The 26,516-nt window shown below is 49.5% G+C and overlaps 10 protein-coding genes across 10 annotated transcripts; 2 read left to right on the top strand and 8 right to left on the bottom strand.

Annotated features, from left to right (window-relative positions):
• Positions 1-309: 309 nt before the first annotated feature.
• KY384_005555 (uncharacterized protein) lies at positions 310-3,941 on the bottom strand (the record flags this gene model as incomplete). Its single annotated transcript, XM_044814055.1, has 4 exons — positions 310-597; positions 647-3,342; positions 3,417-3,885; positions 3,933-3,941. The coding sequence occupies 4 exons, from the start codon at positions 3,939-3,941 to the stop codon at positions 310-312; spliced, it is 3,462 nt and encodes a 1,153-aa protein (XP_044669356.1).
• Positions 3,942-4,211: 270 nt separating this feature from the next.
• Positions 4,212-5,864, top strand: KY384_005554 (uncharacterized protein; the record flags this gene model as incomplete). The annotated part of the gene is made up of 1 exon (XM_044814054.1): positions 4,212-5,864. One exon carries the CDS (start codon positions 4,212-4,214, stop codon positions 5,862-5,864), a length of 1,653 nt encoding a protein of 550 aa, XP_044669355.1.
• A 216-nt stretch (positions 5,865-6,080) lies between these two features.
• Positions 6,081-6,768, bottom strand: KY384_005553 (uncharacterized protein; the record flags this gene model as incomplete). The annotated part of the gene is made up of 2 exons (XM_044814053.1): positions 6,081-6,197; positions 6,268-6,768. 2 exons carry the CDS (start codon positions 6,766-6,768, stop codon positions 6,081-6,083), a joined length of 618 nt encoding a protein of 205 aa, XP_044669354.1.
• Positions 6,769-8,414: 1,646 nt separating this feature from the next.
• On the bottom strand, positions 8,415-9,499 carry KY384_005552 (uncharacterized protein; the record flags this gene model as incomplete). Its single annotated transcript, XM_044814052.1, has 4 exons — positions 8,415-8,505; positions 8,573-8,934; positions 8,983-9,337; positions 9,420-9,499. The coding sequence occupies 4 exons, from the start codon at positions 9,497-9,499 to the stop codon at positions 8,415-8,417; spliced, it is 888 nt and encodes a 295-aa protein (XP_044669353.1).
• Positions 9,500-9,529: 30 nt separating this feature from the next.
• KY384_005551 (uncharacterized protein) lies at positions 9,530-10,869 on the top strand (the record flags this gene model as incomplete). Its single annotated transcript, XM_044814051.1, has 2 exons — positions 9,530-9,981; positions 10,200-10,869. 2 exons carry the CDS (start codon positions 9,530-9,532, stop codon positions 10,867-10,869), a joined length of 1,122 nt encoding a protein of 373 aa, XP_044669352.1.
• A 73-nt stretch (positions 10,870-10,942) lies between these two features.
• KY384_005550 (uncharacterized protein) lies at positions 10,943-14,537 on the bottom strand (the record flags this gene model as incomplete). Its single annotated transcript, XM_044814050.1, has 3 exons — positions 10,943-11,269; positions 11,333-13,772; positions 13,822-14,537. The coding sequence occupies 3 exons, from the start codon at positions 14,535-14,537 to the stop codon at positions 10,943-10,945; spliced, it is 3,483 nt and encodes a 1,160-aa protein (XP_044669351.1).
• A 753-nt stretch (positions 14,538-15,290) lies between these two features.
• Positions 15,291-15,650, bottom strand: COX16 (Cytochrome oxidase assembly; the record flags this gene model as incomplete). Its single annotated transcript, XM_044814049.1, has 1 exon — positions 15,291-15,650. The coding sequence occupies one exon, from the start codon at positions 15,648-15,650 to the stop codon at positions 15,291-15,293; it is 360 nt and encodes a 119-aa protein (XP_044669350.1).
• A 1,109-nt stretch (positions 15,651-16,759) lies between these two features.
• KY384_005548 (uncharacterized protein) lies at positions 16,760-20,288 on the bottom strand (the record flags this gene model as incomplete). The annotated part of the gene is made up of 5 exons (XM_044814048.1): positions 16,760-16,863; positions 17,020-19,241; positions 19,292-19,476; positions 19,548-20,063; positions 20,199-20,288. The coding sequence occupies 5 exons, from the start codon at positions 20,286-20,288 to the stop codon at positions 16,760-16,762; spliced, it is 3,117 nt and encodes a 1,038-aa protein (XP_044669349.1).
• Positions 20,289-20,811: 523 nt separating this feature from the next.
• KY384_005547 (uncharacterized protein) lies at positions 20,812-24,788 on the bottom strand (the record flags this gene model as incomplete). The annotated part of the gene is made up of 3 exons (XM_044814047.1): positions 20,812-21,492; positions 21,540-21,761; positions 21,819-24,788. 3 exons carry the CDS (start codon positions 24,786-24,788, stop codon positions 20,812-20,814), a joined length of 3,873 nt encoding a protein of 1,290 aa, XP_044669348.1.
• A 306-nt stretch (positions 24,789-25,094) lies between these two features.
• KY384_005546 (uncharacterized protein) lies at positions 25,095-26,005 on the bottom strand (the record flags this gene model as incomplete). The annotated part of the gene is made up of 2 exons (XM_044814046.1): positions 25,095-25,640; positions 25,688-26,005. The coding sequence occupies 2 exons, from the start codon at positions 26,003-26,005 to the stop codon at positions 25,095-25,097; spliced, it is 864 nt and encodes a 287-aa protein (XP_044669347.1).
• Between the last annotated feature and the right edge of the window lie 511 nt (positions 26,006-26,516).

Here is a 26,516-nt window from a genome sequence, read left to right as displayed (position 1 = left end):
AACTGAAGAAGCGCAACCCTACCGCTAGCCCGACTTGATACCGCAGTGTCTGTTCTGAGCTCTGCTTTGCATTTGCAGAGAATTAATGGACCATCCTGTCCTCGGTCGTCATCGGGGCTCGGTGTAGACCCACACAACCAGAGCGGACTGGTAGACGTCTGCTCAGAGCATCACCCTGCTCAAGATAGTTCTGCCCTCTGACCTGACGAACTTTCAAGCTTTGGCAATGACAGCTGACATCCACTTCTGTTCGTCTTTCCTATCGAATCGTCAACACTGTGAGCTTACCATAAGGCCATTGAGGACTGCTCACTTGTCAAAGTGGAGAAGCATTCCAAGCACTGGGATCAGCTGCACCTGATACTTTTTGTCTTTCTGCTCCAAGAACTGCAGGAGAACGTTCTTGAGGTAGGCATAGTCGATTGTTCCCGACGATCCTGCATTGACCCCATTGGCCTTGGAGCCAGAATGCGTCCGCTGTACAGGAGCTGGCGAGCCAAGTCGATTCGGGGAGTCAAAGGACGTCCTTGAAGATCCAACATCTGGGGTCGCTGTTCGTTTGCTTTCCCGCACTTTTGCAATTTCGTCGGCCATAGACTGTAGGACCATAAGCATATACAGTCCCATCACCCACGGCATCACTCACCTTGTTGGACTTTTGTAATTTCTCTAATCGATGCTGCGTTTCTTCCACAGACCTCCTGAGTTCCGCCTTTTGCTTCTCAAGGTCCCGGGCCTGCTTCTCACTCTCGTCCAGCGCATCTCGTAACTCACCCATAGCTTTGCGAATCTCTTCACTTTCGTGCGTACTTTGTCCTGCTTGGTGCTCAAGGTCTTCTCGCCGTCTCTTCCAATCACGCTGGGCAATCTCTAGTTCCTCTTTGTCTTCTTCAGCTCGCTTCAGATTTCTTTCAAGGTCACGGTGTTTATTTCGAAGATCCTCTATCTCTCGTGTCCGTCGCCGAGCAGAAGTGCTAGCTTCTTCCTCAGCTCGATCTCTCTCTTCAATCGCTGCATCCATCCGATCTTTCATTTCCCTAGTTCGGGCATCTGCTCGGCTCTCTACGTCTGCGAGCAATCTCCTCATCGTTTCGCCCTCTCGGCTCCGCTCACTGAGCAGCCGATGGGCCTCAGCTACTTCTTCGTCCAAGCTTTCACACCGGCTACGCGCTTCCTTCAACTGCGTAGCCATTTCTGCGGTTTGATCGCGCATGCTAGACATCAAGCTTTGCGCGCTTGAATATTGTGCAGACTTCAGCTCAATTTCCTCTTTGAGACCCTCACTATCATTACGATGCTTAGCAAATTGCTGTTCCGTCTCCCGTAGTCGAGACCTCTGGAGCGCTAGATCTTCACGGACTTTGCCCAGCTCCTTCGAGATTCGATCCATACTCTCAGTCGTTTGGCGCTTTTCCACCTCAAGCCTTGATAAGTCTTGTTTGGCTCTATTGGATGTATCCTCGGCAGAAGCACGACTGTTAGCCTCCTGCATGTTCAGCTGATTCAGTGACTTGATCTCCGCCTCACGATTGTTCATGGTCTGTCTGAGCTTCGTCACCTCAGCACGCATCTCTTCGTGCCTGGAATCGAGTCTCTTGAACTCCGCATCCTTCTTAGCGAGTGCTTCTTTCGCTATTTTCACCTCAGCTGCTTCTCCTCTCAATGCGTCAATCTCTGGCTGTGCCTTCTGAAGTCTCGATCTAAGGCCTTCGAGGTCTCTGAAGCGCGAAGAGGCTAGGTGCTGTGCGGCAGACAAATCCGTCTGCAGGGTTGTCGCCTTCACTTTCAATTCTTCAAAATGAGCGCTTAGATCTTTGTGTTTCTGTTCAGATCCAGCCGTAGCATTTTCATTTGCTCCTCTAGTCTCAGCGAGTTCCTTTTCGAGATCTTTGACTGTCTCCTCTAACGCACTTTTCTGTGCCTTGAGTTCCTTTATCTGGTCTTTTGCCTCTACGTGCTCTTGACCAACATTAACCAGGTCATCTCGGAGTGTCTCAATCTCCTCTTGAAGTCCTTCCTGGTCACTCATTTTGGATTGTAACTTGTGAAGCATGGTATCTTTCTCTTCGAGGAGAGCTTGCAACCGTGCAATCTCTTGTTGGAGTCCATCACTCGTTACTCCCTGGACCGTAGAATCAGTCGTTGTTAGCTCCGGCGCAGCTTTGTCTTCTTGGTCTACTTGGTCTGTTGCATCTCTAGTTTCCCCTGCCGTCGGTTTCCCGGCCTTCTTTTTCTTCTTCTTGTTCTTCTTCGGGCCTGTAGGTGCATTTTGAATGGCTGTAGGCTGCTCTGAACCCTGGGTATGAGGTGGTGCCGTGGCGTTCTCATCTTTCTCGCCCGCCTTCAATGACTTTTCTAGGCTCTTGGTGTTTTCTTGAATCTTTGCTTCAGCATCCCGAAGCTGTAAACGAAGTGCCGCTGCTGACTCTTCAAAGATTGATGCTTGGCTCTGGCTGTGCTTATGATCTTTTTTGGCTTCTGAAAGTTGGGCTTCTAGCTGACTCACATTGCGCCGTAGCGCATCTAATTCCTCTATCTTCTCTTCGCTCTGAGCCATTGAAGCACGTAATTCTTCGAGCTCTGATTTGGTCGACTCCAGTAGGCTTTCAAGCTCTGCGATTCGATCGTTATTGGTCGAGCTTTGGGTCTGTTCAGTGTGCTTCGACTTGGCTTCAGCGGCTTGAATATCTTCTCGTAACTTTAAGACAGTCCTCTCCAGCGCGTCTTGCTGCTCTCTTGCGTCGGCTTCCGATCTGTCCCTGCTTTCCCTCATAGAATTCACCTCTCTGGTTGCTTCCTCGAGAGTCTGGACCATACTTTGTGTTGATTCACGTGTAACCGAAAGATCGGTCTTGAGCTTCTGGACGTCATTCTCTAGGCTCTCAATCTTCTCTTGCTTCGATTGAATTTCTCCTTCCAGTCTGGGGAATTCGCCGTCGTAGGAAAAGAGGTCTTCAGAACCCTGTCGAGACTTTGGTGAAGCCATTGATTTCAGCTTTGGAGAAAAAAGGGATAACTTAGGAATGCCAATGGTGGGTGACTTGATTGATGAAGGCGGCGATTTCTTCGTCGCACCAAGGGGATCCCCTTCACTCATATCCTGTGCGTCGGCTTCGTTCTGGCGCGCAACTCTCCTTTTAGATTCGTCACTTTCATCCTCGGAAACTTTCTCAGACGGCTTATCCAGTCGAAGCTTAGCAGCCTCATCATATGCCTCCCGTGTCTTCTCTTCAGCTTCCTGGAGCCTTTGCTTGAATGAGTCTCTTTCATTCGAAACACGCCTGAGCTCATCTAACACCATATCACCTTTCAGATTGACTTGGTTCAGGTACTCAATGAAGGCTTTCGGCTCGCTGATTGATGTTAGGGGGTATTTTCTCGTAGTGAGGTCTCGAAGCTGTCAATTGTTTGCACACGAGCATGAGCTATCCGGTACGATCGCAATAGCTCCTGATATCTGCCCTCGAGCTTTTCAAGTCTTCTCAATTTCATGCGAACTTCACTTGGTAGCTCAGGCGTTGGAGCATCGGAGTCTCCTCCGTTTTCCTGCGTCACCAGTCCTTCCTCTCGTAGCCTTGCGTTTGAGGATCGTCGATCCGTGCTGTCTTCATGCTCTTCTGTATCTTGCGCTGGTCTAGGAGTGCCTGCCCTGCTCAGCTCTTCCTCATCAATGACGAATGCTGCTTCGAAGTCTGCAGGATCTGGACCCTTGCTGGAGCCATCTCGCCGATCGCGTGAGACCGGCCGACTACTTCTTCTGTTGGGAGAGATGGCTCTATTTGCGACTCTCCTAGCACCAGGTCCAGACCTTGAAGGTGAGCTTTGAGAAGCTCGAGCTCTGGCTTGCTCCTGTTCCAAAGCCGAATCAATTGATGCTTTTATCCTCTAAAGCGCCATTAGCAAAATCTCTATGATCCTACGAACTTCCATACTTGGAACATGGTCTGCGACAGGGCACAGAGCCCATATGTCTCCGTGTAGGGTTCGCTTCACTTGTTTCATCGTTGAAAGATTGAAACATCTTGGCCTCGTGAGCTTACTAAGCAATTACTAAGCAAAAGAGTCCCTGGAGCGACGGCTCTTCGTGCCCTACCGGAGCTCTAAGGGCGCCACCCGGCGCGTCTTCGACAGCACGCGTGGATAATTTCTACCTCACTCCATTCCAAAGCCTTCAATTCGTATGGTGCTCTCGTGCGCTACCAGTTGTCGTAATGGCAGACCTCACCGATGCTCCTATCTCTAGTCAACCCGCCTCTATCCCTCAAAAGCGTCCTCTCCCAATTGAAGACAAGCATGCCCCAGCCGTCGCATCTCCCCTCAACCCCAGCACTCGCATCCGTGAGGAGCGGACGAAGAAGCCAACCGCGAAAGTACGGAAAGAATCACCAGAGCCTACAGCTACTAGCAAAAAAGGTGTGAAAAAGGCTGCGAAAGAACTAGATTACCCTCGTCCAACTAGATACAGGCTCAATGCTCCAACAAGCATCGATTTTGAGCCGCCGCCCCCTCCTCTCTTCATACCGGTCTCCACTAGGAAAGGGCGAACATTTCATCAGGCGACGGAGCTCATCACTAACAAGAAAGGTTTCCGGTATGCCAATGCAATTGCAGATCCACAATTCACGGCCATTCAGTACATGCGCCTTACTGAACCTGAACCTTATGGGGCACATATGGCATACGAAGATGCTTCAGCTCAAGTCCTATTCGACAAAAGCAATGCGGTATCTACAGAAAAGGGGTTTCGTATGTGCAGAGCAAATGTCGGGGCACGGGAGGGTCGGTGGTATTGGGAATGCAGGATATTGAGTGGTGTAAAGCCGCCAAATGAGCAAGGCACAAAAGAGGAAGCCGAAGGTCACGTAAGGGTAGGATGGGCACGAAGAGAAGCGACGCTCGAAGGTCCAGTTGGATTCGATGCTTACTCGTATGGTATACGAGATGTGGGCGGTCAGAAAGTCACGCGATCTCGACCACTCGATTTCGCGGTGTCAGATCTTTGTGAAGGTGATGTGATTGGTCTGGAGATCACTCTACCGTCGCTGCCATTTCACCGTAAAGTGGTTGAGGGTGTATACAACAAGGCGGTGGACTCTTCTGACGACTTAGATCCCGCGGCATCTATCGAAGAGCCAAACATCGTTCGGGATCGCACCGTATTTCCCTACCGGACACGCAGATATTGGGAAAATTTCGAGTACGGTTACACCAAACCCCTGGAAGATTACATGAATCCATCACCTCTACCCGTCAACACAACTAGCGAAGTCGACCCTCCAAGTCCTAACAATCCCATACCACAACTGAGAACCCTACCCTTTTCGAGCATCAAAGTCTACAAGAATGGTGAGCTCATGGGCACTCCTTTCACTGATCTTCTGGCCTTCCTCCCTCCTGCTTCGAAGCCTGTGCCACAGCCCACGTCCCGCGAAGGTCTTGATGACGGCATGTTGGGCTATTATCCGGCCATCAGCGTCTTCAGAGGCGGAGCAGCTGAAGCCAACTTTGGACCTGATTTTGCTTACCCTCCAACGGAGCTCCTAGAACTTGAAGATGTCCAGATGGAGAATGGGGAAAGCTTCGATCCGAGTCAACGGCCTGACAAGCCTTTTTCAGGTAGTCGGAGCAGGCTTCGTCCTATGTGTGATCGTTTCAATGAGCAGATTGCCGAGGATATCGTTTACGATCTGATTGACGAAATCGATTTCTGGGCCTTGGACGGGAGCAATGCAGAGGGATCCATGAAAGACTTGACTGAGGCTGCGCCAATAACAATGCAACCCATTGAAATGGACACTGGTGTTGCAGTAGCCATGGATGGGAGAAAACCTGCAACATTTGAGATGATGACTGGCCAGGGATAGAGATGATTGAAGGTGCGAGCTTGATACCCATTTGTGCCAAACTATATGCCAGTAAAAGCAGATCTAGCAATAAACAAGAACCTGGATGCCTCCATCATCTCATCATGTGCGTCTTCACGTCGTCTCTTTGGCAGTTCCGCAGCAAGGGGTATTCTTCCACCCAAAATCCCCGTACGCCCAAAATCACAAAACCAAGTCTCCTGGCATGCCCCCATTTCAGTCCGCCTGGTTGTACTTCTCATTCGCAGACCTGAACAGCGCCTGCTGCTGTTCCAAAAGCTCCTCTTGCGTCAACCCACTCTGCTCCAGCTTCGTCGTCCTCTTCTCCCTTGTCTGTGGCAAAAAGCACATCAGCCTCCGCTCACCTCCCGCCATGCTATAGAACTTGTCGTAGAGAACTCACCTTCAGCATCTCCTTTGCGTCCCCCGCGCTGTCAAGCACGGGCCTCACATACTCCGGAAACCCTAGATCCCGCAAAGCCTTATCAATGTGCTCAATTGCAATCGTCTTCTTTGCCTCCTTCTCCGCAATCTCATTGGCCTCAGATGAAATGAGGGTGATGAATTCGACGCAGCATTCGATCAGAAGCTCTCTCGCGTCGCGGGCGAAGGCTACACTGAGCTTCCCATGTTCGCCTTTCTGGGAGGGCGTGGCTAGGATCTCGGAGATGATTTTTTGGACGGTAGCTGTGGGGAGAGTCAGCGGGCCTTTTGGAAGTGAGGGCTCATCGTGATCTGGACTGGGAGATTTTGGAGGGTCTGGTGCTTGGTATTGGGAAATTTGGTAGAGGCAGGGTCGTTTGGTGCCAGGTGGGAGAGCAAATGCTGGAACTACTGTTGCTTTGAAAGATGATGGCGGTCCGAACTTGACTTTGGCCGGTGTGCTGGGCTTTGGAGGGGACATGTTGATGTGATGTGAAGGAAAGGTGAGAACAAGAAGTGAGACATACCTTTGGGTAGGGAGAGGTCATCATTGCCTCCAAACTCACGATCCGACATGTTTGATGGTTCGTGAGGGAAGGTAGTGCAAGTTATCAGAAGTGCCCTTCACTAGAACTATGGAATATCTGCCTAGGCAAGAAGAAGCGGCTGCTTGCCCGCCTAACAGTGATTAATGCCGCACATTCTAGGGGTGCCTAGTACCTAAAACCTCTGAGATTTAAGCAGGTTTGCTCCGAAGAGGTGCCTAGAGAAGGCGTCACTCCACTCCAAGCGCGCGGCAGCCCCTGGTGGCCCCGTGGTGTGCACTGTGCAGGGAAAATTCTGGTTGAATTCGCAGCTCGCACAATTCTACATTCACAAATCCCATCTCAATGTTCTTCGCATCCTCGACATAGGTATACAAAATACGTCCAGATAGCCTGTTTAGAGACATGGAGTCTTTGAAATGGCAATAGTGCAAGCCATGTCTGTGGCTCCAGGTGTATGTAAGTACTGTCCGAAACCGGATTCTTTCATTGTGATGACCACCGTGTCGCCCCTATCTTACCAATTGAGCTCAGGCTCTCGTGGTGAATGACCTATCCAAGCCAAACGGATTTATCTGAATCATGTTCTAACAAAGCGGCTCTCTCGAATATCCCTGGTACACATCGCAGACTAATGGACTCTTCGACAGATTGGCTTGTGGGCCTCAGTGCTCGATCGGACCTCCGTTGAGTTTGACGTCAAACAAGGTCTAGATAGATGACCTGGATGAGTGAGTAACGGACATGCATCTCCACCATCGAGATATAGACCAGTGACAGCATTGTAAGTCCCTTCCTCAGCTCATTTTCCTAGCCTTCAATGATGAACAAACCTGTACTATCAAATACCGAATCTCACAAGACAATGTGGAGACAACTTGGTTCGATTACCTGAAACTTCTATTGCAAAACACCTTTCGGCGTTCCATTGGTTTTGACTCCATGCTGATCTTGCAATCTACTCAGATTTCCCTACCAAAAACGATCAGCCCACTGACATGGAACATTTGGGTCCATTCTTGCAAAGCTTGAAGTGCATAGTTTTTCGCCATTCTTGATGGTTTCATGCTGACAGCTGCTTCGATCTTGCACCACGTTCAAATGAAAAACGACAAGGATTACTTTGGGCAAATGTTATCAATCGTCCTATCATTCGCAATTAATTTGGCCGACTTCCCTAATCTACATTGTTCCTTCAACTAGGGGCCATCCATCTTGGAGATTTGCTGCAGTTATGAGTACGACCTGACGTGAAAATCATTCATTAGCCAACTGATATCATGTCTTTTGTCTACATGCGCTTCTGCACTTCAACTTTCAAGTCTTAATTGTGCATATACTAGGAACGCCCGAACGAGGCCCAACAGTATTCGTCGAAAATTTACGCCTTCAAAGCATAAGGAGTTCTGATGTTACAAGCTCGAAAACTGGGCAACGAAGTAAGGTTCGTAGATTCAACTTGTTCCGCTTCAAAGCATATGATTACACTAGATATTCCATGCTAAGACTGACGACCCTTTGGTCGTATGGAGAGCAAATATCGAGACTTTTCATCTTTCAAATGATGCTTTTGTTGTTCTATCTATTGAAAAAGTGCAAGCAAAATGATGATCCGTTGCTGACTCACGGCTACAGCATCTAGCGTGAACAATTTCACTGATATTTTGCCAATTCTGAACCATTCCAGCTATGGAAAGTAAGCCTTCCGTTCATGGATCACTATCTGAGAAGGAGACTCACCTGAGATATTGGCCGTTCAAGGACATGTCAGGATTGATCGCCAATTTTGCCATGACATTCGCTGGTTGGTCTGGTTTGAGTAGTGCACTCACATTCTGAAATTTCGCTCTCTCTGTTTCTTTCATGCCTGCTAAATGGGTTTCCCTCAGACTTTGTTGCATCTCCGTATCGACCATACCGGGACGAATCGCAAATGCAGTCACTTCTGTCTCCTCACAAGCAACTTGCTTGGCCAACATGTTCAAAGCCGCTTTGGAGGTGCTGTATGGGCCCCAAGTGCTGTACGTACTTGTGGAGGCGCCAGTCGAAGTATAGACTATACAGCCCTTGGAATGTCTCAGGGGCGGCAAGGCTGCTTTCGTCTGTCTGTCATAAGCTCGATCAATTGCTTCAAACTTCAATTAACCTACAAAGGCTACGGCACTGAAAAGATTGATGTCGAACATAGAACGCCAATCATCAATGTTACAGTCTTCCAAACTCTTTACACCAAACATCGCTCCATGATTAAGCACAAGACCGTCGAGTCGCCCATAGTCTTTTTGTGCTAGGCCTACCGCTTTATCGGCAAGCGAAAAGTCTGCGAGATCCCCAGCGAGCGGTCGGACTTGCTTTGGATGCTCCTGCTGCAATTGACGAAGGATCTCTGCGCTCCTCGCAAGAATAACGACATTGTGCGATTGTGAAATGAGATATCGTACGATCGCAAGACCGATACCTGCGGAAATGTCAGCGGTCGCTGTGCTGCTGTGTGCTCGAATGACCCTTTGAGGCTCCAGTCACGATGAAAGTCTTAGACATAGCTACGCTCTTAGCATCCGTGTCGTTCAGGAAAACTTATCGTTACCTTTCTCTCTTTCTTACGTCATCTTCTGCGGCTAGAGCAAGCGCGGGGCTTGGGCAAGTATCGAATGTTTCTGTTGGCATGACTTGCTATGAAAATTGTCCGAATACAATATGCCAACTATTATTGTCGGTGCGGGTATTATTGGCGTCTCCTCTGCCTACTACCTCTCTGAACTTGACCCCTCAAAAGCTCATGATATCCACCTGGTCGAGTCATCTCCTGAGCTTTTCGCCTCTGCGAGTGGCTTTGCAGCGGGGTTCTTAGCTGCAGACTGGTTCTCTTCACCGCTAGCCAAGCTTGGAGCGCTGAGCTTCAAGCTCCACATGGATATCGCAGAAACGAATAATGGGCAAGAACGCTGGGGTTATAGCCAATCAACAGGCACTAATCTTGCAGAGACAATAGAAAGCAATGAAGATAGGGACTCTGACTGGCTGAGAGAAGGAGCAAGTAGAGCAAGAGCAGCAGCGAACACTGAACCCGAATCCGGAAATGCTCCCCAATGGCTCAAAAGCAAAGGTGCCCTTGATGTCCTCTCAGGCGGTGATACCACGGCGCAGATGTACGTCTTCATACTTAGACTCGAGCCTCTCTTTGACAAGAATCAAGCAATCCCCGTGCTCTGTGTGATTTCCTTCTCTCAACCTGCCTCTCTCGAGGCGTCCATCTCCACCAACCTTGCCGTCCCCTCTCACTCTCCCACACCTCCACCGGCGCTCTCTCAGCACTCACAATCCTGAAAACCTCCACCACTTCCAAACTCACTCTCCCCTGCGCAAGACTGGTCATCGCCGCGGGCGCCTGGTCCCCCTCCGTCTTCCGCACTCTCTTTCCAACCTCCAAGCTCTCGATTCCCATAACTTCCCTCTCCGGCCACTCACTCCTCCTGCGATCCAAGCACTGGCCACCGCCGGCTCTTGACGCTACTGATCCCATCCGCGGCCTTAGCAGCAGCCCATCCATCCCCGTCCATCACCGCAAGGATAATGAAAGGCAGTGCCACGCGATCTTCACCACTGACACCCAAGGCGGCTACTCACCTGAACTCTTCTCCCGCATGCCAAATGGGGAGATTTACCTTGCTGGTCTGAATTCGCCATCGTATCCTTTGCCGAAGGTAGCGAATGAGAGGACAGTGGATAGCGCGGCGATCAACACGCTGAAAGTGACGGCAAGAAGGTTACTGGGCGATGATGTGGAGGTCGTGAGGGAGAGTGTGTGCTGGAGACCAGTGAGCAGAAGGGGTGTGCCTGTCATTTGTGAATTGACGGGGAAGGTGGGTGACAAGGGGAATAAAGATGGCAGTGACGAGGGAGGGGGAGAGGGCGTGTTCTTGGCTGCTGGTCACGGCGCTTGGGGCATAAGTCTGAGTTTGGGGACAGGGTGGTGTGTTGCTAGGATGGTAGCAGGAGAAGATATGAGTGAGTACGTCGGCCGTTTGGGTATATGATATATTCCCCATCTCAAAGGATTTGAGTCTGTAGAGTTCGCTTTTCGCATAGTATATACATTACACAGGGCCATTAATACGCCCCGGCATCGCCACCAACATTACATACAGCCTCCCACACCTTCTCTCCCAACCGATATTTCAGCATGCCCGCAAATACCATCAGGTCCTTTGCCGCGCTTAGCAAGTTGTCGCTGATCTGCTTGTTCTCGCCCGCTTCGAATTGTCGTTGTGCTAGTGCGTGCCGCTGTTGACTGATGCATGTGATGGTCCAGAGAAGGATAGGGCCTACGTTTCGAGAGATGGGAGAGGGCAGGTTGTTGAAAGCTTGGGCGGAGTTGCGGATGATGGGAATATTGCCATTGGCGGCTAGAGGCAGGAGATGGAGACCCGCGATAAGCTGCGAGAAATATTAGTTCGTAGATAGGGCACGGGTCAGAAGGGGACAAGGGGGTCTACTAACATTGTAAGCCTCTACCCACTGACCGGCGAGAATGCTAGCTCGGGCCTCGCTGAGCCGGAGGAGGATGCCGCTGGTCTCGCGACTTTTGGGCTTTATTTTGGCGAAGTACATTGTGTTGTTGGTGTAGAGGCTCACCATGTTGCTTGCTAGAGTGTAAGGGTCATCTACTGATGTCAGGCTGAGACTGCTCCCCGCTGAGGGCTGAGAGCCTTCACTCTGGGATTTAGCGGCTTGCATTCTGGGTTTTAAGGGCTGTAGGCGCATGGGCTCTGCACCGATATCGATGGACAAGGACTCCGAAAGCGCCCTGTTGGCGGTGGCGATGACGTTCTCGAAGTCTTCAGCAAGGTGGAATAAGAGGACAGCGTCGGTGACGCGACCGTTATCGTCTGCAACACTTGCAGCTTGCACTGTGACGGTCTTCAGGAAGTCTTCTTGGTCTTCTAATGCAATGATTTCAAGACGTTCTTCGATGGCGCCCTTTAGTCGTATCCCGTCATATCGAATATCACCTAACAACAACGCAAATTCTCGAGTCTCGAGCACAAGTTCGCGCAGTGCTTCGTGGCAGAGACCAGCCTGCGATTTGCCGAGCTGGCCAGGCAGATCTGCATTCAAGCAAAGTAAGGCAAGGTAGTCGACCGCAGCTTCGGCATTGCTCGTTCGGAAATCGCGAGTATAGTAACCTATCATTCTGCCGAAGTTGAGCTGAGGGAGACTCTTCGTGTTATACGTGACTAGAGAATCGTTAGCAGGATCTATGCATCCTCGAGCTCTGCACTTACGAAGCTCTGTCTCCGACACCGAGAAGTCTGAAACGCGTAACAAGCCATAGTAGTCAAGTGCGATGGCAAAATGGACTGCAGTAGTATAAGAATAGGAGTAGACATAGGCTACAGCCTGCTCAAACATTCCACCAAGAATCTGGAGGTGGAAGAAGGTGCCAAAGCCTCCAAACCCGTCATGGCCCTGATCAAAATGCCTCTGTCCTATCTCAGCAATCGTCTCTCGAACCTCGCTGAGTCCATAGACATCCGCAGCACTCTCCTCCGCACGATTGGCCTCTCGAGCGAGGTTAAATTGAAGCCATATCCAGTCGTCAACACTCTGATTGATATGGTCTAGAATTCGTCTACTGAGTTCGCATCTGCCGATGATCTTGTAACACGCTACACGGTAGGGATCGATTGAGTCACCTGGCGCAGTCTTCGTCATAGCCGAATAGACATTGTTACAATCTCGCTGGACTCTGCCATCCAGCCTTCGATCAGGGCTTTTCGCGTAGGATGTGAGGAAGGTAATAATGTTTCGATCAATGGTTTTGAAGTGAGGGGCGTTCCCCACGACGTAATCTGCAGCTTCGTCTACCATTCCACTTCTCAGGAGGTAGAATATCAGCGCCCAGCAATAGTCTTCGCCCATTGTAGCCATAAAAGCCCCATCCGGTGCCAGGTCTTTTCTCACCGCCCGTATCCTCACATAAGCACGCACTTTGCTCAGAGCTGTAGGTATACCACCAATGTTTGCTTCTCTTGGGTTCTTTGAGACTATTTCTTCGAGCTGGCCGAAGAATTCTTTCTCAAGCGATTTCCTTGATCCATCGATGATCTGTTTCCGCACCTTCATAGACCTCGCAGAATTTGGCATTTCATCAAGGTAGTCCTGTGCAAAGGCTCTTTCCGGGACATCCTCTCCTTTGACGATCTCTATGAGAGCCTTGTACGCAGCAGCGATTTGTGTCGGCAAGTCGCCGCTAGGATCGTTGTCGATACTCAAGAATTCTTTCAAAATGGGATACACGGATCCTTTTGGTCGCTTCATGCTAACTGTTCTGGTCTTCCGCAATCGCGCTTCGTTTAGAGCTTGGACTCTCTCGGCATACTTACGTTGCTTGTCCCTCAAAGAGCGATCCTCAGAACCGGTTGCATTTCCTCCGCCCTTTTTGGCAACATCCGCAAACAAAGTTGCGTTGCCAGATCCTATTCCAGGTGTACCAATTACAGATTTCTGCAGGCTTGACTGACCAAAGATACTTCTACTCAAATTTTGGCGGCTTGAGGTCTGCGTCCTGCCAAGTCTACTTCTTCTTGCAGATTGTCCAAAGCTTCCTTTAACGGAACCGCTAAGTTCGTCCGTCTCAGCATTCCGTGGTGTAAGCCCAAAGTGCTCATAAATTTTCTTTCTCTGCTGCTCCCAGTTGATATCAACATTCTCTTCGAGATATTCGTCAAATTGGCGTCTTGCTCGCTCAAGTCCCTCCTGAACCATTCGGGTCGTAAGCCGCTGTTCTAGCTGCTCGTAGTATTTGCGATTATCTGGATCGAACTCCGGAGTTACCGTGAAAGGGGCTCTGTTTGTGAAAGTTTCCGATACTCCAAGAGAGTCAAGATCGCGTCGTGTAGTGCCAATGTTGACACCGGATGCAGCAAGCAGATAGTGCCTGTTCTGAAGCATTAGATGGGGTTGAATTCGCTGTTCAAAGGACTCACGCTCGACTGTCAGGTTCCTTCCTTCCTCTTGAGCCTGCGCCTCCAAGCTCACGAACCCGTTTTGAAATATCACCCAATCCCAATTGCAAGTTTGGAAGATTTTGAAACCCAGGGCCCTGCTCTCCATCTCGCGCTCTCCTTTTGCCTTTCTCTATCAAATTGTCAAAGTAGCCTGGAGCTCTATGCGCTGGAGCGCCATTCTGTGCTTGCTGCTCACTCTGATTTTGATTCTGCGCCTGCGGCTGTTGTGGAGCAAAGATGGACAACCCGGCAGGGTGGCTAGAAGCAGGCGGATTGATAGTACCGAAAAGACCTGACGTTTGTTGCGGTGCCGAGGATAGTGAGGAGAAGAGGTTGCTTGTTGGCGCGCTACTCGTCGTATTCTGTGGTTTTGAAGTATCAAAGATGCTCCCAGAACTAGCCGGTTTCGACTGATCACCCAGATTTGAAAAGAGTGAGGAGCTTTGCTGAGATTGAGTCGCAGGAGTAGTCCTATCAAAAAGGCTGCCACCAGTGCCGGCTGTAGTATCGGGCTGCGATGTGGATTGCGTTGCAGGTGTGACTCTGTCGAAAAGACCACCTCCAGTCCCGGGAGCAGCTGGTTGTGACGACGGCGTACTTCCAAACAAGCCGCCTGTTTGTGCCGGTTGTGACGGGGCCAAAGAAGCACCACCGAAGATACTCCCTGATTGTTGCCCGCCAAAGGCTGAGGACATCGCTCTCGGTAAGCAGCACAGGCGCAGTGATCTGGCGTTGAAGATGTCAAACGGTTGGAAGTTTACATGCGGCGATGGTTCCCTTTTCTTTTTTTTTTGAGAGAGGGACGCGCCGCGACAGGTGGGACCTTAATTTGGCTCGAAACTAGGACCTGGGCTAAGCTGCTTCAGGTATTCTTTATTCTTGCCACCAGTTGCGGTGTTGGTGGTTTCTGTCTTGAAATTCGCTGCGTTTTGGGATTTTGCACTGGGAAAAGAATATGGAATGTTAATCGAAGATATTGACACGTTCATATGACATCATCTCCATCTGGTCATCAACACCGACCTGCGCGTTGCCTTCCTCAAAGGAAGCCTACCCTACATCCAACTGTGCCTCGTGCAAGCAATCGGAGAAAGCCTAGGGCCACCTTTCGAGGTAGTCAGCCTTCATTGCTATTGCTCCTTGACTACATGATCTCTCCTCGACGTTCTTTCTGCTTGCTCGCGCTGGATTCAGCCGCTTCCCCTCTTATCACTCCTTCTTTACATGCCTCGCCCTCAGTCTCTCCATCGCACGTTGAGTAATTTGGTCGATCTTCTGCTTTCCCGCTTCTCAACAGAAATTGGCAGACTATTTTGTCTACCGATCGCAAGCCCAGCCATGCCCTCTTGATGCACATAGCCTTTTCAATCATTTGATTCCCCCAATCCCACGTTTGTGTCCTCGCCCGTAGTAATGATGACCCATCGTCTCAATTCCCTCTCCCCTCATCACGCCTTCCCATCTCTCTCCCCCTCGAGCCTCGGCACTCTCTTCTGCTGCCAATCATCCAGGTCCTTCGCAGCCAACCTATAATACTCCTCCTGCATGTCGACCTTCCGCCTATCCTTTCCTAAACCTAATGCCTCTTCTTTGCTGAGCTGCTTCATTTTCCTATCATGCCGTTCATATCTAAGTGCTGTAGCGGGTGTGAGAGCGAAAGAGCCGGCGACTATGGCGGCGCAGAAGGGGAGGCCGAATAAGGCGAATGGGTGGTTGTCGAGATTGCGGCGGTACCAGGCGCCGATGCGGCCGAAGAAGGTTGTGGGATTTGTCGGAAGTCTTCGAGAGGGGAAAGGAGAGGGTGGCATGTTTCAAGGTGAAAAGGGTGTTTGCGGTCGAATCTGGTATGCAGGGGAGTGCTGGAGGTGGAGAGGAATTGCACGTCATCTGCAGAAAAAGTGGCCCCCTCATTTGCACTTCTCCTCGAAATCGACTTGCGCCTGAAATTCTTTACCTAACGCAACGACAATGACAATCCCACTCCTCTACCGCTTCCTCTTTCTCTATTTCGAAGCCTTTGCAGCTCTGGGAGGAACCCTTCTCTGCCTCTTCCGCCCCCTCCAATTCCTGCAAACATTCTCCCCGCAAGCTACAGCCTCGACTTACGACCCTCTCTCACAGCCAATCTATGACCAAACAGGCGCTCTATTACTTCTGTTCGCATGGTGTCAAGCTGTAGTATTACGCTCTACATCCGATCTCAAGGTCTGGAAAACCGTGCTGTTTGGCATGTTCTTGTGCGATCTGATGCATTTATGGAGCCAATGGAGGATTTTGGGTCCGACTGTGTTCCTTGATCCGAGGCTTTGGAGGAAGGAAGAGTGGTTGAACTTTGTGATGTTGTATGGGCCTGGAAGTATGAGGCTGGCCTTCTGTGCTGGAATAGGGTTGGGCAAGGAAGAAAAAGTTGAATGAATGATTTATGGAAGGGTTCGGATGCTCAAGCTTGGTCCACGCTTTCAGACCGTTACTTTAAGCTCGAGGAGCGGAGAAACGATCAGAGTGAAGGAATGCAAGGAAGTTGTTTGTCTTGTGATGCTGTCACGCATTAGCGAGGGGCAATTATTCCGCGGTTGAATTATGGACAGATTGGGCGATGACGATAATCAGGTCCTTGACAACTGTTTGCGAGAGACACGCAATTACCCGGTTTCCAACGGGCAAGAAGCTAGATGAAACCCTCCATTGAGGAATGATATTAAGACTCAAGTCATAGCCAACGTCCCTGGTACACGTAAAGCATCTAGACGTTACAACAGCTCACAAGGGGCCGCCATGTCTATCGAGATATGGTCATGACCCTCTATGATTCCTGGATTTCCCTGCAAGCGCCAACCGATACAAGCAATGCAATAAAGAACCCATAGATACGTGCCCAACGGACCTTGTTGGAAAATTGCTATACAGTAGAATATGATTATATCGTTCCGCCATTGACCCGTGGTGGAGGTTGTTGATGGCCGTTCGTCGCCTGTGCTGCCTGAGCAGCTGCTACGGCCTGTGCTGCCATCGCGTTTGCATCTGCTTGAGCAATTACGCCTTGAATTACTTGTTGATCAGTCGGCGTAAGAATCTTAGTCAAAGACTCGTAGAGTTGTGGTTGACGGGTTTGGAGATCTACAAAAAGCGATTCTCATTAGCGACGTACCCATACAAAAGCCCATGGTTTTCACATACTGAGAAGCGATTCTTTGAAAAAGCCATACGGTTCAACCTTGTCTAAAGGTGTTTCCAGCAGGCTCTCTTCTTCGAGTTCGTCATCGGACTCATCTGCCGCCGCGCCAAACTTTTGCGCCTGTGATCTCAAGTCAATCTCTACTCGGCGAATGACTTGATGGAGGGCAAGACTTACCTCTTGGGTCAAGAATTCCAGGTAGGCCGCACCTTCGTCTTTGACATCCTCGGGCTCTTCTCCCTCGTCGTTTGTCAAAGTATCACCATTCTCGGCCCAGCTTTCGGGTTCGTCGTCATCCTCTTCATCGCCTACCTCGTTCTGAAGTTCGTTCTCCTTTGCAGCTTCTTCACGGTTCCTCATAGCTGCGGGTAGTGTGTGAAACAGCCGCACAGCGCCTTGCATCAATCGTGGCCAGCCTAATTGAACACTAGTAGGGACTTGACTAGCATCCAGAGTCAGCAGTGAGCTAATAGCCACAATCGATAGTTTTTTGTCGTGAACTCGTTGAAAATTTTCGATGTTCGAGAACCAGGCGCTGAAAAACTTGTTGGTCCAGCCGTGACTCTCCAATATATGGAGGGCAACGGGTGGGTTGTAGTAGATGGCGTTTATCACCATCTCAATGAGCCGGATTCGATACGACTTCACTTTTGGTTCTGGGCTCGATAAGGCCGTCATAGCGAGCTCTACGAAGATTAGAATCTTCGCGTCGATCAAACCCCTCAGATTGAGCATGATCGCTTCCGCAAGCTTGCAGCCACAGATTCGATCCATTCCGCCGACTTTCTCATCATGAAAAATATCTGTTACCATTCCTATCAGGGCGTCAAGGTACGGTGGCTGTTGTATGATTGTCTCTGATCCATAGGCAACAAAATTGTCCAGCGCAGGAAGCATATCCTCTAGATATAATTCAGCTCCAGCTTTGAAGCTCTTGTGCATGAGCTCGAAGGCTTGCCACATCGTTGGTGAAATGACCTTTGCCGAGAAGGTGCAGCTGTCGATTATTTCAAAGACTTCATTATAAAGATCGTATAGTTTGTTCTCTAGCGTGATTTGTATAACAGGCATCAAGATCGTTTCAAGGTGCATTAAGACGTCGGGCGTCGCTTCTAGTGTGAGAATCAAAGTTCCAATGGTCTGAAGAACTCCAAGAGCTGTAATACTTTTGTCGCCAAGATAATCTCCGTAGCTTTCATCGCTGCCTTCTTTGGCGGTACTCCGATCTAAAACCTCGCGAACGATCCGCAGATATGTGTCACGTAATTGTTCGCTCAGCGCGACGGCAAAAGGAGTAAGTTCAGTTGCGAACTCTTCAACAAAGTCCTCCATTACATTTGCGAGAGCATCGACATCCACTTCGTTGGCCAACTTCAACAATTGCTGCATGATCTGTGGAATATTGTGCTGCATGGAGGCCCTAATGACTTCATGCCTTATCAATGGTTGCAGCGCCAGAGCTGCTTCTACCCGGACAGGGAGAGCAGGATCTGCCATCGACTCCAAAATATTCCCATAGATCGTGAGTAAATTTTTGTGATCTTTGAAATCAAGCGCTTCAAATTTGCCCAAGGTATCACAAGATCGAGCGCGGAGAAAGCCATGGGGACTCCGAAATTCAGGAAAGACGTGTCGAACAAAGAAATATTCTACCTGATCAGCAATTGGGCTCTTCTTACTGAGAATAACCGGGGCTAAGGTGCCAATCATTCTCAAGGCACCTTCCTTCTCTCGTGGATTCTTTTGGTCACTTGGCGAAGCTTCATAATTGTTGACGACACTGTTTACGAAGTTAAGGATCGAGTAAGTTTGTTCCTTGCGGCTCTTCGTGAGTGACACCAAAAAGTTCGTGGCGGCAACGTCAGGTGAAGAGACTTCTTCGTAGAAATTCAATTTCCGATGCAAGTACTCTGGCGGATCCGAATCAAAAAGTTCAATATCTTCGTCTGATTGGCAAAGAATGGGAAATATGACGTGCGAGTTCAAGGTATCTAGATGTGGTCTCAGGAGTTTCCACATCAATTTCGGTTTTATGCATTCGTCTAAGAACATCAGCGTGTAAGAAAGAGAGGCTTTGCTCAGCCACGTCGTCTTGGATGCCCATTTTTCGATTTCCCCTAGATAACCTTTGAGGATTTCGGGTGCAAAATTTGAGATGAAGGACTTTGAGAATTGCACCAACTCTGGAGTAGAATTTTGCTTATTCGTCGTGGGATGGCCGTATCTGATTCAGGGTCAGCCCATGCTCTCCTTAACTTATCTAGAGGAACACACCGAACGAATAAACGGTTCAGATTAGCATAAGCCCATTTCTTAGATTTCCAGAAGTGATTTCGTTCCCGTTCATCCAAATCCTCGTCCAGAGCATGTTCAGGGGCCGTTTTACTGACAATGTTAATGAACAGAGTACACCAGCCCACCGTGCGGTCCTGCTGCATTATGTGAGAGGGAAGCTCGAACTACAATACTGGATTAGCTCTTGTCTAGCGTACGGCAGTAGCTTTGTTAGAGGCTCACGAGGATCACCCACATAAATTGCATGTTTGAATGCCTTCATTATGATATGTAACATCTCCCAGGCCTCGAGATGTGTCTCTGAAAGCAGCCCATTCGCAACATTCAGGACCTGAGGAAAAGACGCTTCCACGATTTGATTGAATTCGGTGCGCGTCTCACCGCTCTTGAATCTATACATGCGGCAGAGCGCGACCATGCACTGTAGGCCGGCATAGACTGAACTCGCGTCGTTGGTGGCGAGGAGCCCCATGGTTCTTTCGAAGTAATCGGGCCAGCTCTTGGGGAAGTCATTGTTGAGGATTTTTTGAATGATGGGAAGCAGTTGGAGGCGTATTTGGGATGGTGACGACGCAAGCAGAGGCAGAACCTGGTTCCGTATATTTGCTTTCTCATCTTCTGGTATTGATTTATTTTGCGGGACTTCATCGCTAGTGGTCCAGGCTCTGCTGACTCGATTCTTCAGGTAGACGACAGCTATGCCAGTAAGCCAAATGCTTTGCACAGGCCTTTGATCCACAAACTTGATAACCTAATGCTAGCTTCTTGTTCACCTTGAAGTATGTCCAAAAGTGCGTTCACGAATCCTGGCTGCTCTTCGGCCTGTCTCAGAATGAGCTACATTCCCACATCTTACATTGAATCTCATGATTTGACAGCTACCCACATGTCTCAAATCAAGTTCAGCTTGCCTCCGTAGATCCGCATTTGGATCTACAGTCCAGCGTATCCGGTCTCGTAAGGCGGTCACGTCCATATTGTTTACTTGTGAAGGATTGGGAAGGGAATCCTGTGGGCGTTTGTCAGGATTGAGGTCGAGGCAAGGGTTTCAAGAAGCGACCAACAACCGAGGGGCTTCGAGCATTTTCATTGCACGCTTGAATTTATCAAAGCCGTGACTGCTTCCTCGAGCAGAGGCCAAGGGCTGAGGCCGCAGGTGTAGACAGCAGAGCTCCAAGCTGTGATGCAGTGTGAAGAAAATTAGATCGAGCCTAAATCTGATTGGATGAGAGCGTCCGGAGATTAGAGTCAGGTACCAAATCTGCAAGGGACTATCGCCACGATCTTGACAGCTTTGCCCGCTATCAACAACAACGACAACGACAACAACGACAACAACTCGTCAGGTGGGATATACACATTACACGGGTGTGTCACTTGCACATGCCATGCTAGAACTATTGAGAGCCGTCTAGTCAACCAACATTCCCCAGAAAAATAAAGTATGATCAAAGGGCCGGACATAAACTGTTGATCCAATTCAATTGGAGAATCGCTATCTACATGTACAAACTCGCGACGGCGGTGATGTCGCGCTTGATCATCTCTTGTGCCGTTTGCATCTTCGTGAAAAGTTCAGGATCGCCTATGATTCTTGCCGCATTCTTGACTTCCCGGCACGTCTCATCCAATCTCGTGATGACTCGCACGATTGTTCCCTCCAGCACGTCTGTTAAGTCTGTAATGCGGTTGAATGACATTCCTCTGGCCCACTCATACACAACCTCTACCATCCCAAAGCGAGGCTCACTAGCAAACTCGTTGGACTCATCGCTCGAGAGGATGACTTGATGCTGCACCTGGTACTCATTGACTTTCTCCGAGATTGCAATGATGCTGCCCTTGCCTTTTTCAAGATGTGCTGTCAGTGTTGGCTCGTTATCCGTCTTCTCTTGGAATACAAAGGCGGACAAGAGAGCAACAATCTCTTCCGGCTCGAAATCTGCCAGGACGTTCTCCAGGATCAGTTCCGTCAGTACGAGTTCATCAGCCGAATGGATTTCGCACGCCACTTTGCCTTTCAATTCGACCCTTGAACTTGCATCAACGAACCCTAGGTCTTTCAGTACCTCGATGCGCTGCTCGTAATCTGGGAGTAGCTGCAAGTTTTGATCGGACATGAGCTGTCGTAACTGAGAGATGTTTTCCTTGATCAGCCATTCATCGTGGTACATCGCAAACTAGCTCAAATCAGCTTCGGGTTCTAGTCGTGATGTATGATACTCACATGTTTGACAAAGTGTGGACAGTCAAAGCAGTGGCCCAATTGCGCGTCAGCCGCATCTTGCCTACGAGCATCCAACAGATTCCTGGTCTGCATATCTCTAGTCTTGACCCAATCGACTTCGTCCCATTTGGCATTGTTCCAATTCACAAGAATGTCCTTCATCTCATCCTCCATCCGTTTGATTCCTTCTGGGTCGAGTCTTAGCAGCTTATCAATTGGGATCTAGGCAGACTTGTCAACGTTCTACCGAACCTTCAGTTGACTTATGGGTCTCCTCACCTTGACAGAATAATCCAGCAGTGCTTCTACGTCTGTGAGCGGTACCTTCATAATCCTTAATTCCATTCCCGCTACTTCGGTTGGTAATTTGGGAAAATGCGATCGGTAACGAGGCAGATAGGGCAATAGATCGCTAGAAAGGCGGGTTGCGTTCTTAGTACCCAACGACAGGAGCTCGACGTGAGGAACAAGACCTCTGCTGACGCCTTCTCTCAACATGATTCCTACCATTCGAACACCGTTTCTCTTGAACACAATCAAATGTCGAGGTGTAAACATGCGTTTCCCTACTGGAGTAGCAACAAGGGCTGCATAAATGTTTTGAGTAGCTTGCTGAAACCTCATCGCCGCCTTGTGAGTTCTTTCTAAATCAATATCACACACATCACAAGCCTCTCTTTTAATTTTGGCCAGGTCACTTTCAGAGATCTTGACTTGCTTCTCCTGCTCTGGTAACAAAGCCTGTGTGGCATTCTCGCTGAAGCTTCGTTTGATCATCTCCTCTATTTTGAGCGCCTCTACCCTGAGAAGGTTCAGTATCATGTTGTAGGTCAGTCTGAATTGTGATCTCAATTTTGTAGGATCGCCGAGTATCATTTGTCGTAATGATGCCGCTGGTGGAGCCTCATCATTATTTGGAGTCACGAGGATTACGCTTCCGACAGAGTCTATGCCTCTTCGTCCAGCTCTACCTGCCATCTGTGTATACTCGCCAGGTAGTAGATCTCGAAAGGCTCGGCCGTCATGTTTGCGAAAGCCAGAAAAGACGACAGTCCTTGTTGGTAAGTTAAGGCCCATAGCAAAGGTCTCTGTTGCGAAGAGAACTTTGACCAGGGTCCTTGCAAAAAGGATTTCGACCAATTCTTTAACAATAGGCAACAAACCACCGTGATGTACCGCAATACCTCGACTGAGCAGATCGCGTAGCCTCCTTATCTGGGGTAAGTCGCGATCTTCGGGCTTGAGACGGGCAATTGATCTCTCGATGATCATATGGATCGCACTTTTCTCTGTAGCAGTACAGAAGTCAAGATTCGAAAGTGAATCAGCATTCTGCTCACATCGTTTTTTCGAGAAGACGAAAATGCATGCTGGGAGCAGGTCTTTCTTGCGAAGGTGTTGGACAAGGTGCACCCATACATTGCGGTCTTGTGCTGCTGTGGTTCTTCCACCACCCCGACCTGTTCTTGCAATATTGCCAGTACCCCGATTCGGGTTGGCTCGGCCTCGTTGCAGAGGACCTCCTCTCTGCTGTCCCCTTGCCTGGGGTCCACCTCGTTGGGGCTGGGCTCTACCGCCCCGAGTATTACCTCCTCCCCGGGTGTCAGTAGTCTCATTTGACCGACTCTGGTCTTTTTGTTTGTCACGACCAGACATCGCTGCGTTTGCTTCTTTCCAGCCCTGATCCAAGAATTTCTTATTAGCGTCCACGACCTTATGCATCTCCTTACCACCCCATAGATAGTGTTCCAAAGGTACTGGGCGTTTTTGGGTCGAGATCACGTAAATATCCTTTTTCTTCGTCCTCCCTACCCATGACGCGAACTCATAGGTATTAGGTACGGTAGCGGAGAGGAGCACTACCGAAACATGATCTGGTAGCATGATGATAACTTCCTCCCATACAACGCCACGTTCTAGGTCATTTACGTAGTGAACTTCGTCGAAGATGACAAATTCCACATCTCTAAGCAAGTCCGCACCTCGATAGAGCATGCTTCGCAGAATCTCTGTTGTCATGATCAAACAACTTGCTTCAGCGTTTATTTGTACGTCTCCGGTGAGGATTCCAACGTCATTGAATCCCCCTTGAAAGTCACGGAATTTTTGGTTGCTCAATGCTTTGATCGGGGACGTATAAATAGCCTTGGTCATGTGTTTAGCAGCTAAAGCAATGGCATACTCAGCGACAACGGTCTTTCCAGCAGAGGTATGAGCTGCAACAAAGACCGAATCACCATTTTCGAGGTGGTAAACGGCTTCTTTCTGGAAAGTGTCGAGCTCGAACGGCCAAGTTCTCGCCAAATCAGGAACTAGCTCTCCAAAGTTGGTGATTTCTCTTCTCACATCGACCATATGCGCCCATTCCCGGCCTTTCCGAGCTGAGGATGCTGCAAGGACGCCCCGCGCTTCCAAAGCTGGGAATTCGACAGGCAGGAGGGCATCGATATCTTCCTCGTCAGCCGCTGAATCATCCTCTATATCATCGTTCCGTGTCTTGAGGTCACTTTCGTTGGCATCGCTCTCTCCGTCTGAGAGAGTTGCGTCGCCCGATACATCAGCGAGAGATTCCACAACCTGCCTTTCAGTAGTCCTGTTGACTTGACGCTTCGCCTTAGAAAAGTCAATACCTCGAGAAAACCCTGGGGCAACTTCAAGCAATCCATCCTTCGAGCTAAAGTTAATGACTTTGTCTAATTTGCTCCCCTTCATGTGATCTGTGTCCTTGTCATCGCGAATCGCTTGGTCTTCCAAGGCTGCCACGGCAGTGACGCTATCAAGTCCACCTGGAGCAAAAGGAAAGAATCCAGCGGCGCCTCGAACAAAATCTGCCCGGTTGGCCGGTTTCCTTAGGATTGATGTCGAGTCTTTGGCAGTTGCACTGTTGGCGGGCACTGTGACTTCTTTGTAGCCAATGACTTTACCTTCTAGACCTTCTCGTACGAAGCGTGTGACGGTACGACTTTGTGTGGGAGCGAGCTCAAAGAGCCCATGATAATCTACGGGGACCTCCCATCGCCTTTGGACTTTGTTCAGCCATTCAAGCCCGAACTCTGTTGGCGGGGTGAGAAACTCCTTTTCGAGTTTCGCTTTAACGTCCTCTGGCGTTGGCCGCCTAGCTATCCTCGGTTGCGATTCGTGCAGTCTTGCGTCTACAGTATTGCCAGATTCGGCTGCTTGTTCACACGAGATTCGCAGCCGGTCGACTGCTTGCAGAAGCTCCTCAGCCATACCTTGACTTTCGACCATGACGGACAGTCATTCTGCCGGAATATGGACAAACGCACACCTTTGAGACCAAGTCATGTGCCTGATGTGCACTTGAAGTGCATTTAAGGTCGGATGTAGGGAGTGTTTCTTGGCTCCGGCTTCTGGTTTGGATCAAAAATGAAATCGCAGCGGAATACGAGGAAAGGCGACTTTATGATATGATCTATGCCGACCTTCACCAAGTCTCCATGCCCCAGCTTGAAATATTTTTATGTAACATACCACCAACGCCTCGCTTGAAAACTCAAAAGACTTGATCTCCTGCTTCTGCTCCTGCTCCTTGCGCTACCACACTGCATTCATTGCAGCCATAGCATCTTCTTCATCAGCGAAGTCATTAGCAATCACAGCCTGACCTTCTTTCACACCTGGTCCGCTGGCAGCATGGCGGGCCTCGTCTTCAGCAAATAGTGCATCCAAGTCATCCAAAGGAGGCTCGCGATTCTCTTCATCCTCAGAGAGAAAAAGACCATCATCGGCTTGTTCTCCACTGTCCCACATGAGACTCTTTTCCGGCTCGCTATTTGCAGGCACCGTTCCTGAGGTGCCACCAGTGTCGGCACTTTCTTTCTCTTGCGGTTCTTGACTTGATCTTGTCACCTCCAAAGAAACATTTGCTCTTCGCACCGATTCTTGTGAACGGTCCTGTCCATCTTTCTGACTTGAAAGCCGTATCTTGCTTTCGTTGATCCACTCCCGTCTCATAGTTTGTATACGCTTCTTGTGTCCCAGCTTTTCGATGATTGCAAGGCCATCTGCGAACTTAGCCCGCGGATATAGATCATCCAGCCAAAGCTGATAGAAGTTAAGTAAACGAGCGCAATCCGAAAACTGTGAATATCTCAGCCCTGAAATCTGCCCTTTCACGTTTGAAGTACCTCATGCCCCTTGCCTTTAAATCTCAATCGCTCTCTAGCCGTCCGCCTCAATTTGGGAATACCTGCTTGAGATAGTAGCCTGGCTTCATCAAGCTTTGCAATCGGAGCCCGCTTTTTGGTCACTTTGATCTCTTCATCTAATCCTAATATGCCACCTGAGCTATTTTGTTGTTTCGCTTTCGCTTGCCCCTTTGGAGTGACGTCCATATTCGTATCCACGTCTCGGAGGAGCTCATTGTCGACCTCATAGTTGAAGAGATTATCAAGGTCATCATTGATGGGAGGCGCATTTCGCACTCCAACGTCGACTGCTGCCATGGCGTTCTTTTCCGATGACTTCAATCTCGCGAAAATCACGCGTCTTTTATTGTCTCCAAAACAGACCCCTGCTAGGGGCCTCTTTTAGGGGGGGAGGGGGGTCAATAATGAGTCCCCACTCCCCCATAAGAAGCCGCGGATAGAACTAAGCTTTTTATGGTTTAGTCCCACGCTGGCTTGCGCAGCCTGGGACTAGCACGACTTAGGAGTTAGGAGGCAAGCTGACAACCGCAAACTGAATCGTGAACAAGTAACAGGGCCATGGCAGAGAACAAGAAGGTCCCGCTCCGCACACCGGCACGTCGAGTAGTTCCTGCAAAGCAATTGAATACAGACTTTCCCGTGAGAAAGTCCCCCGCTGTCCTAGGCGCTTTACTAATGCATTTTGCAGCTTATTGACTGCGATCCGTAACTGCTCTTGTCCTAATCTCCAATACACCGTCTGACTTTGTTGCAGTCACTTCAAGAGAACCATTGCTTATGCAAGGCCTCGAGACTATGTGAAGGGCGC

The sequence above is a fragment of the Bacidia gigantensis genome (assembly GCF_019456465.1).
Source record: "Bacidia gigantensis strain McMullin 20006 chromosome Unknown contig_245, whole genome shotgun sequence".
In the NCBI taxonomy this organism is placed as follows: Eukaryota; Fungi; Ascomycota; class Lecanoromycetes; order Lecanorales; family Ramalinaceae; genus Bacidia; species Bacidia gigantensis.
The sequence above is the reverse complement of the archived record's forward strand: the minus strand, read 5'-3'. Positions and strand labels throughout refer to the sequence as shown.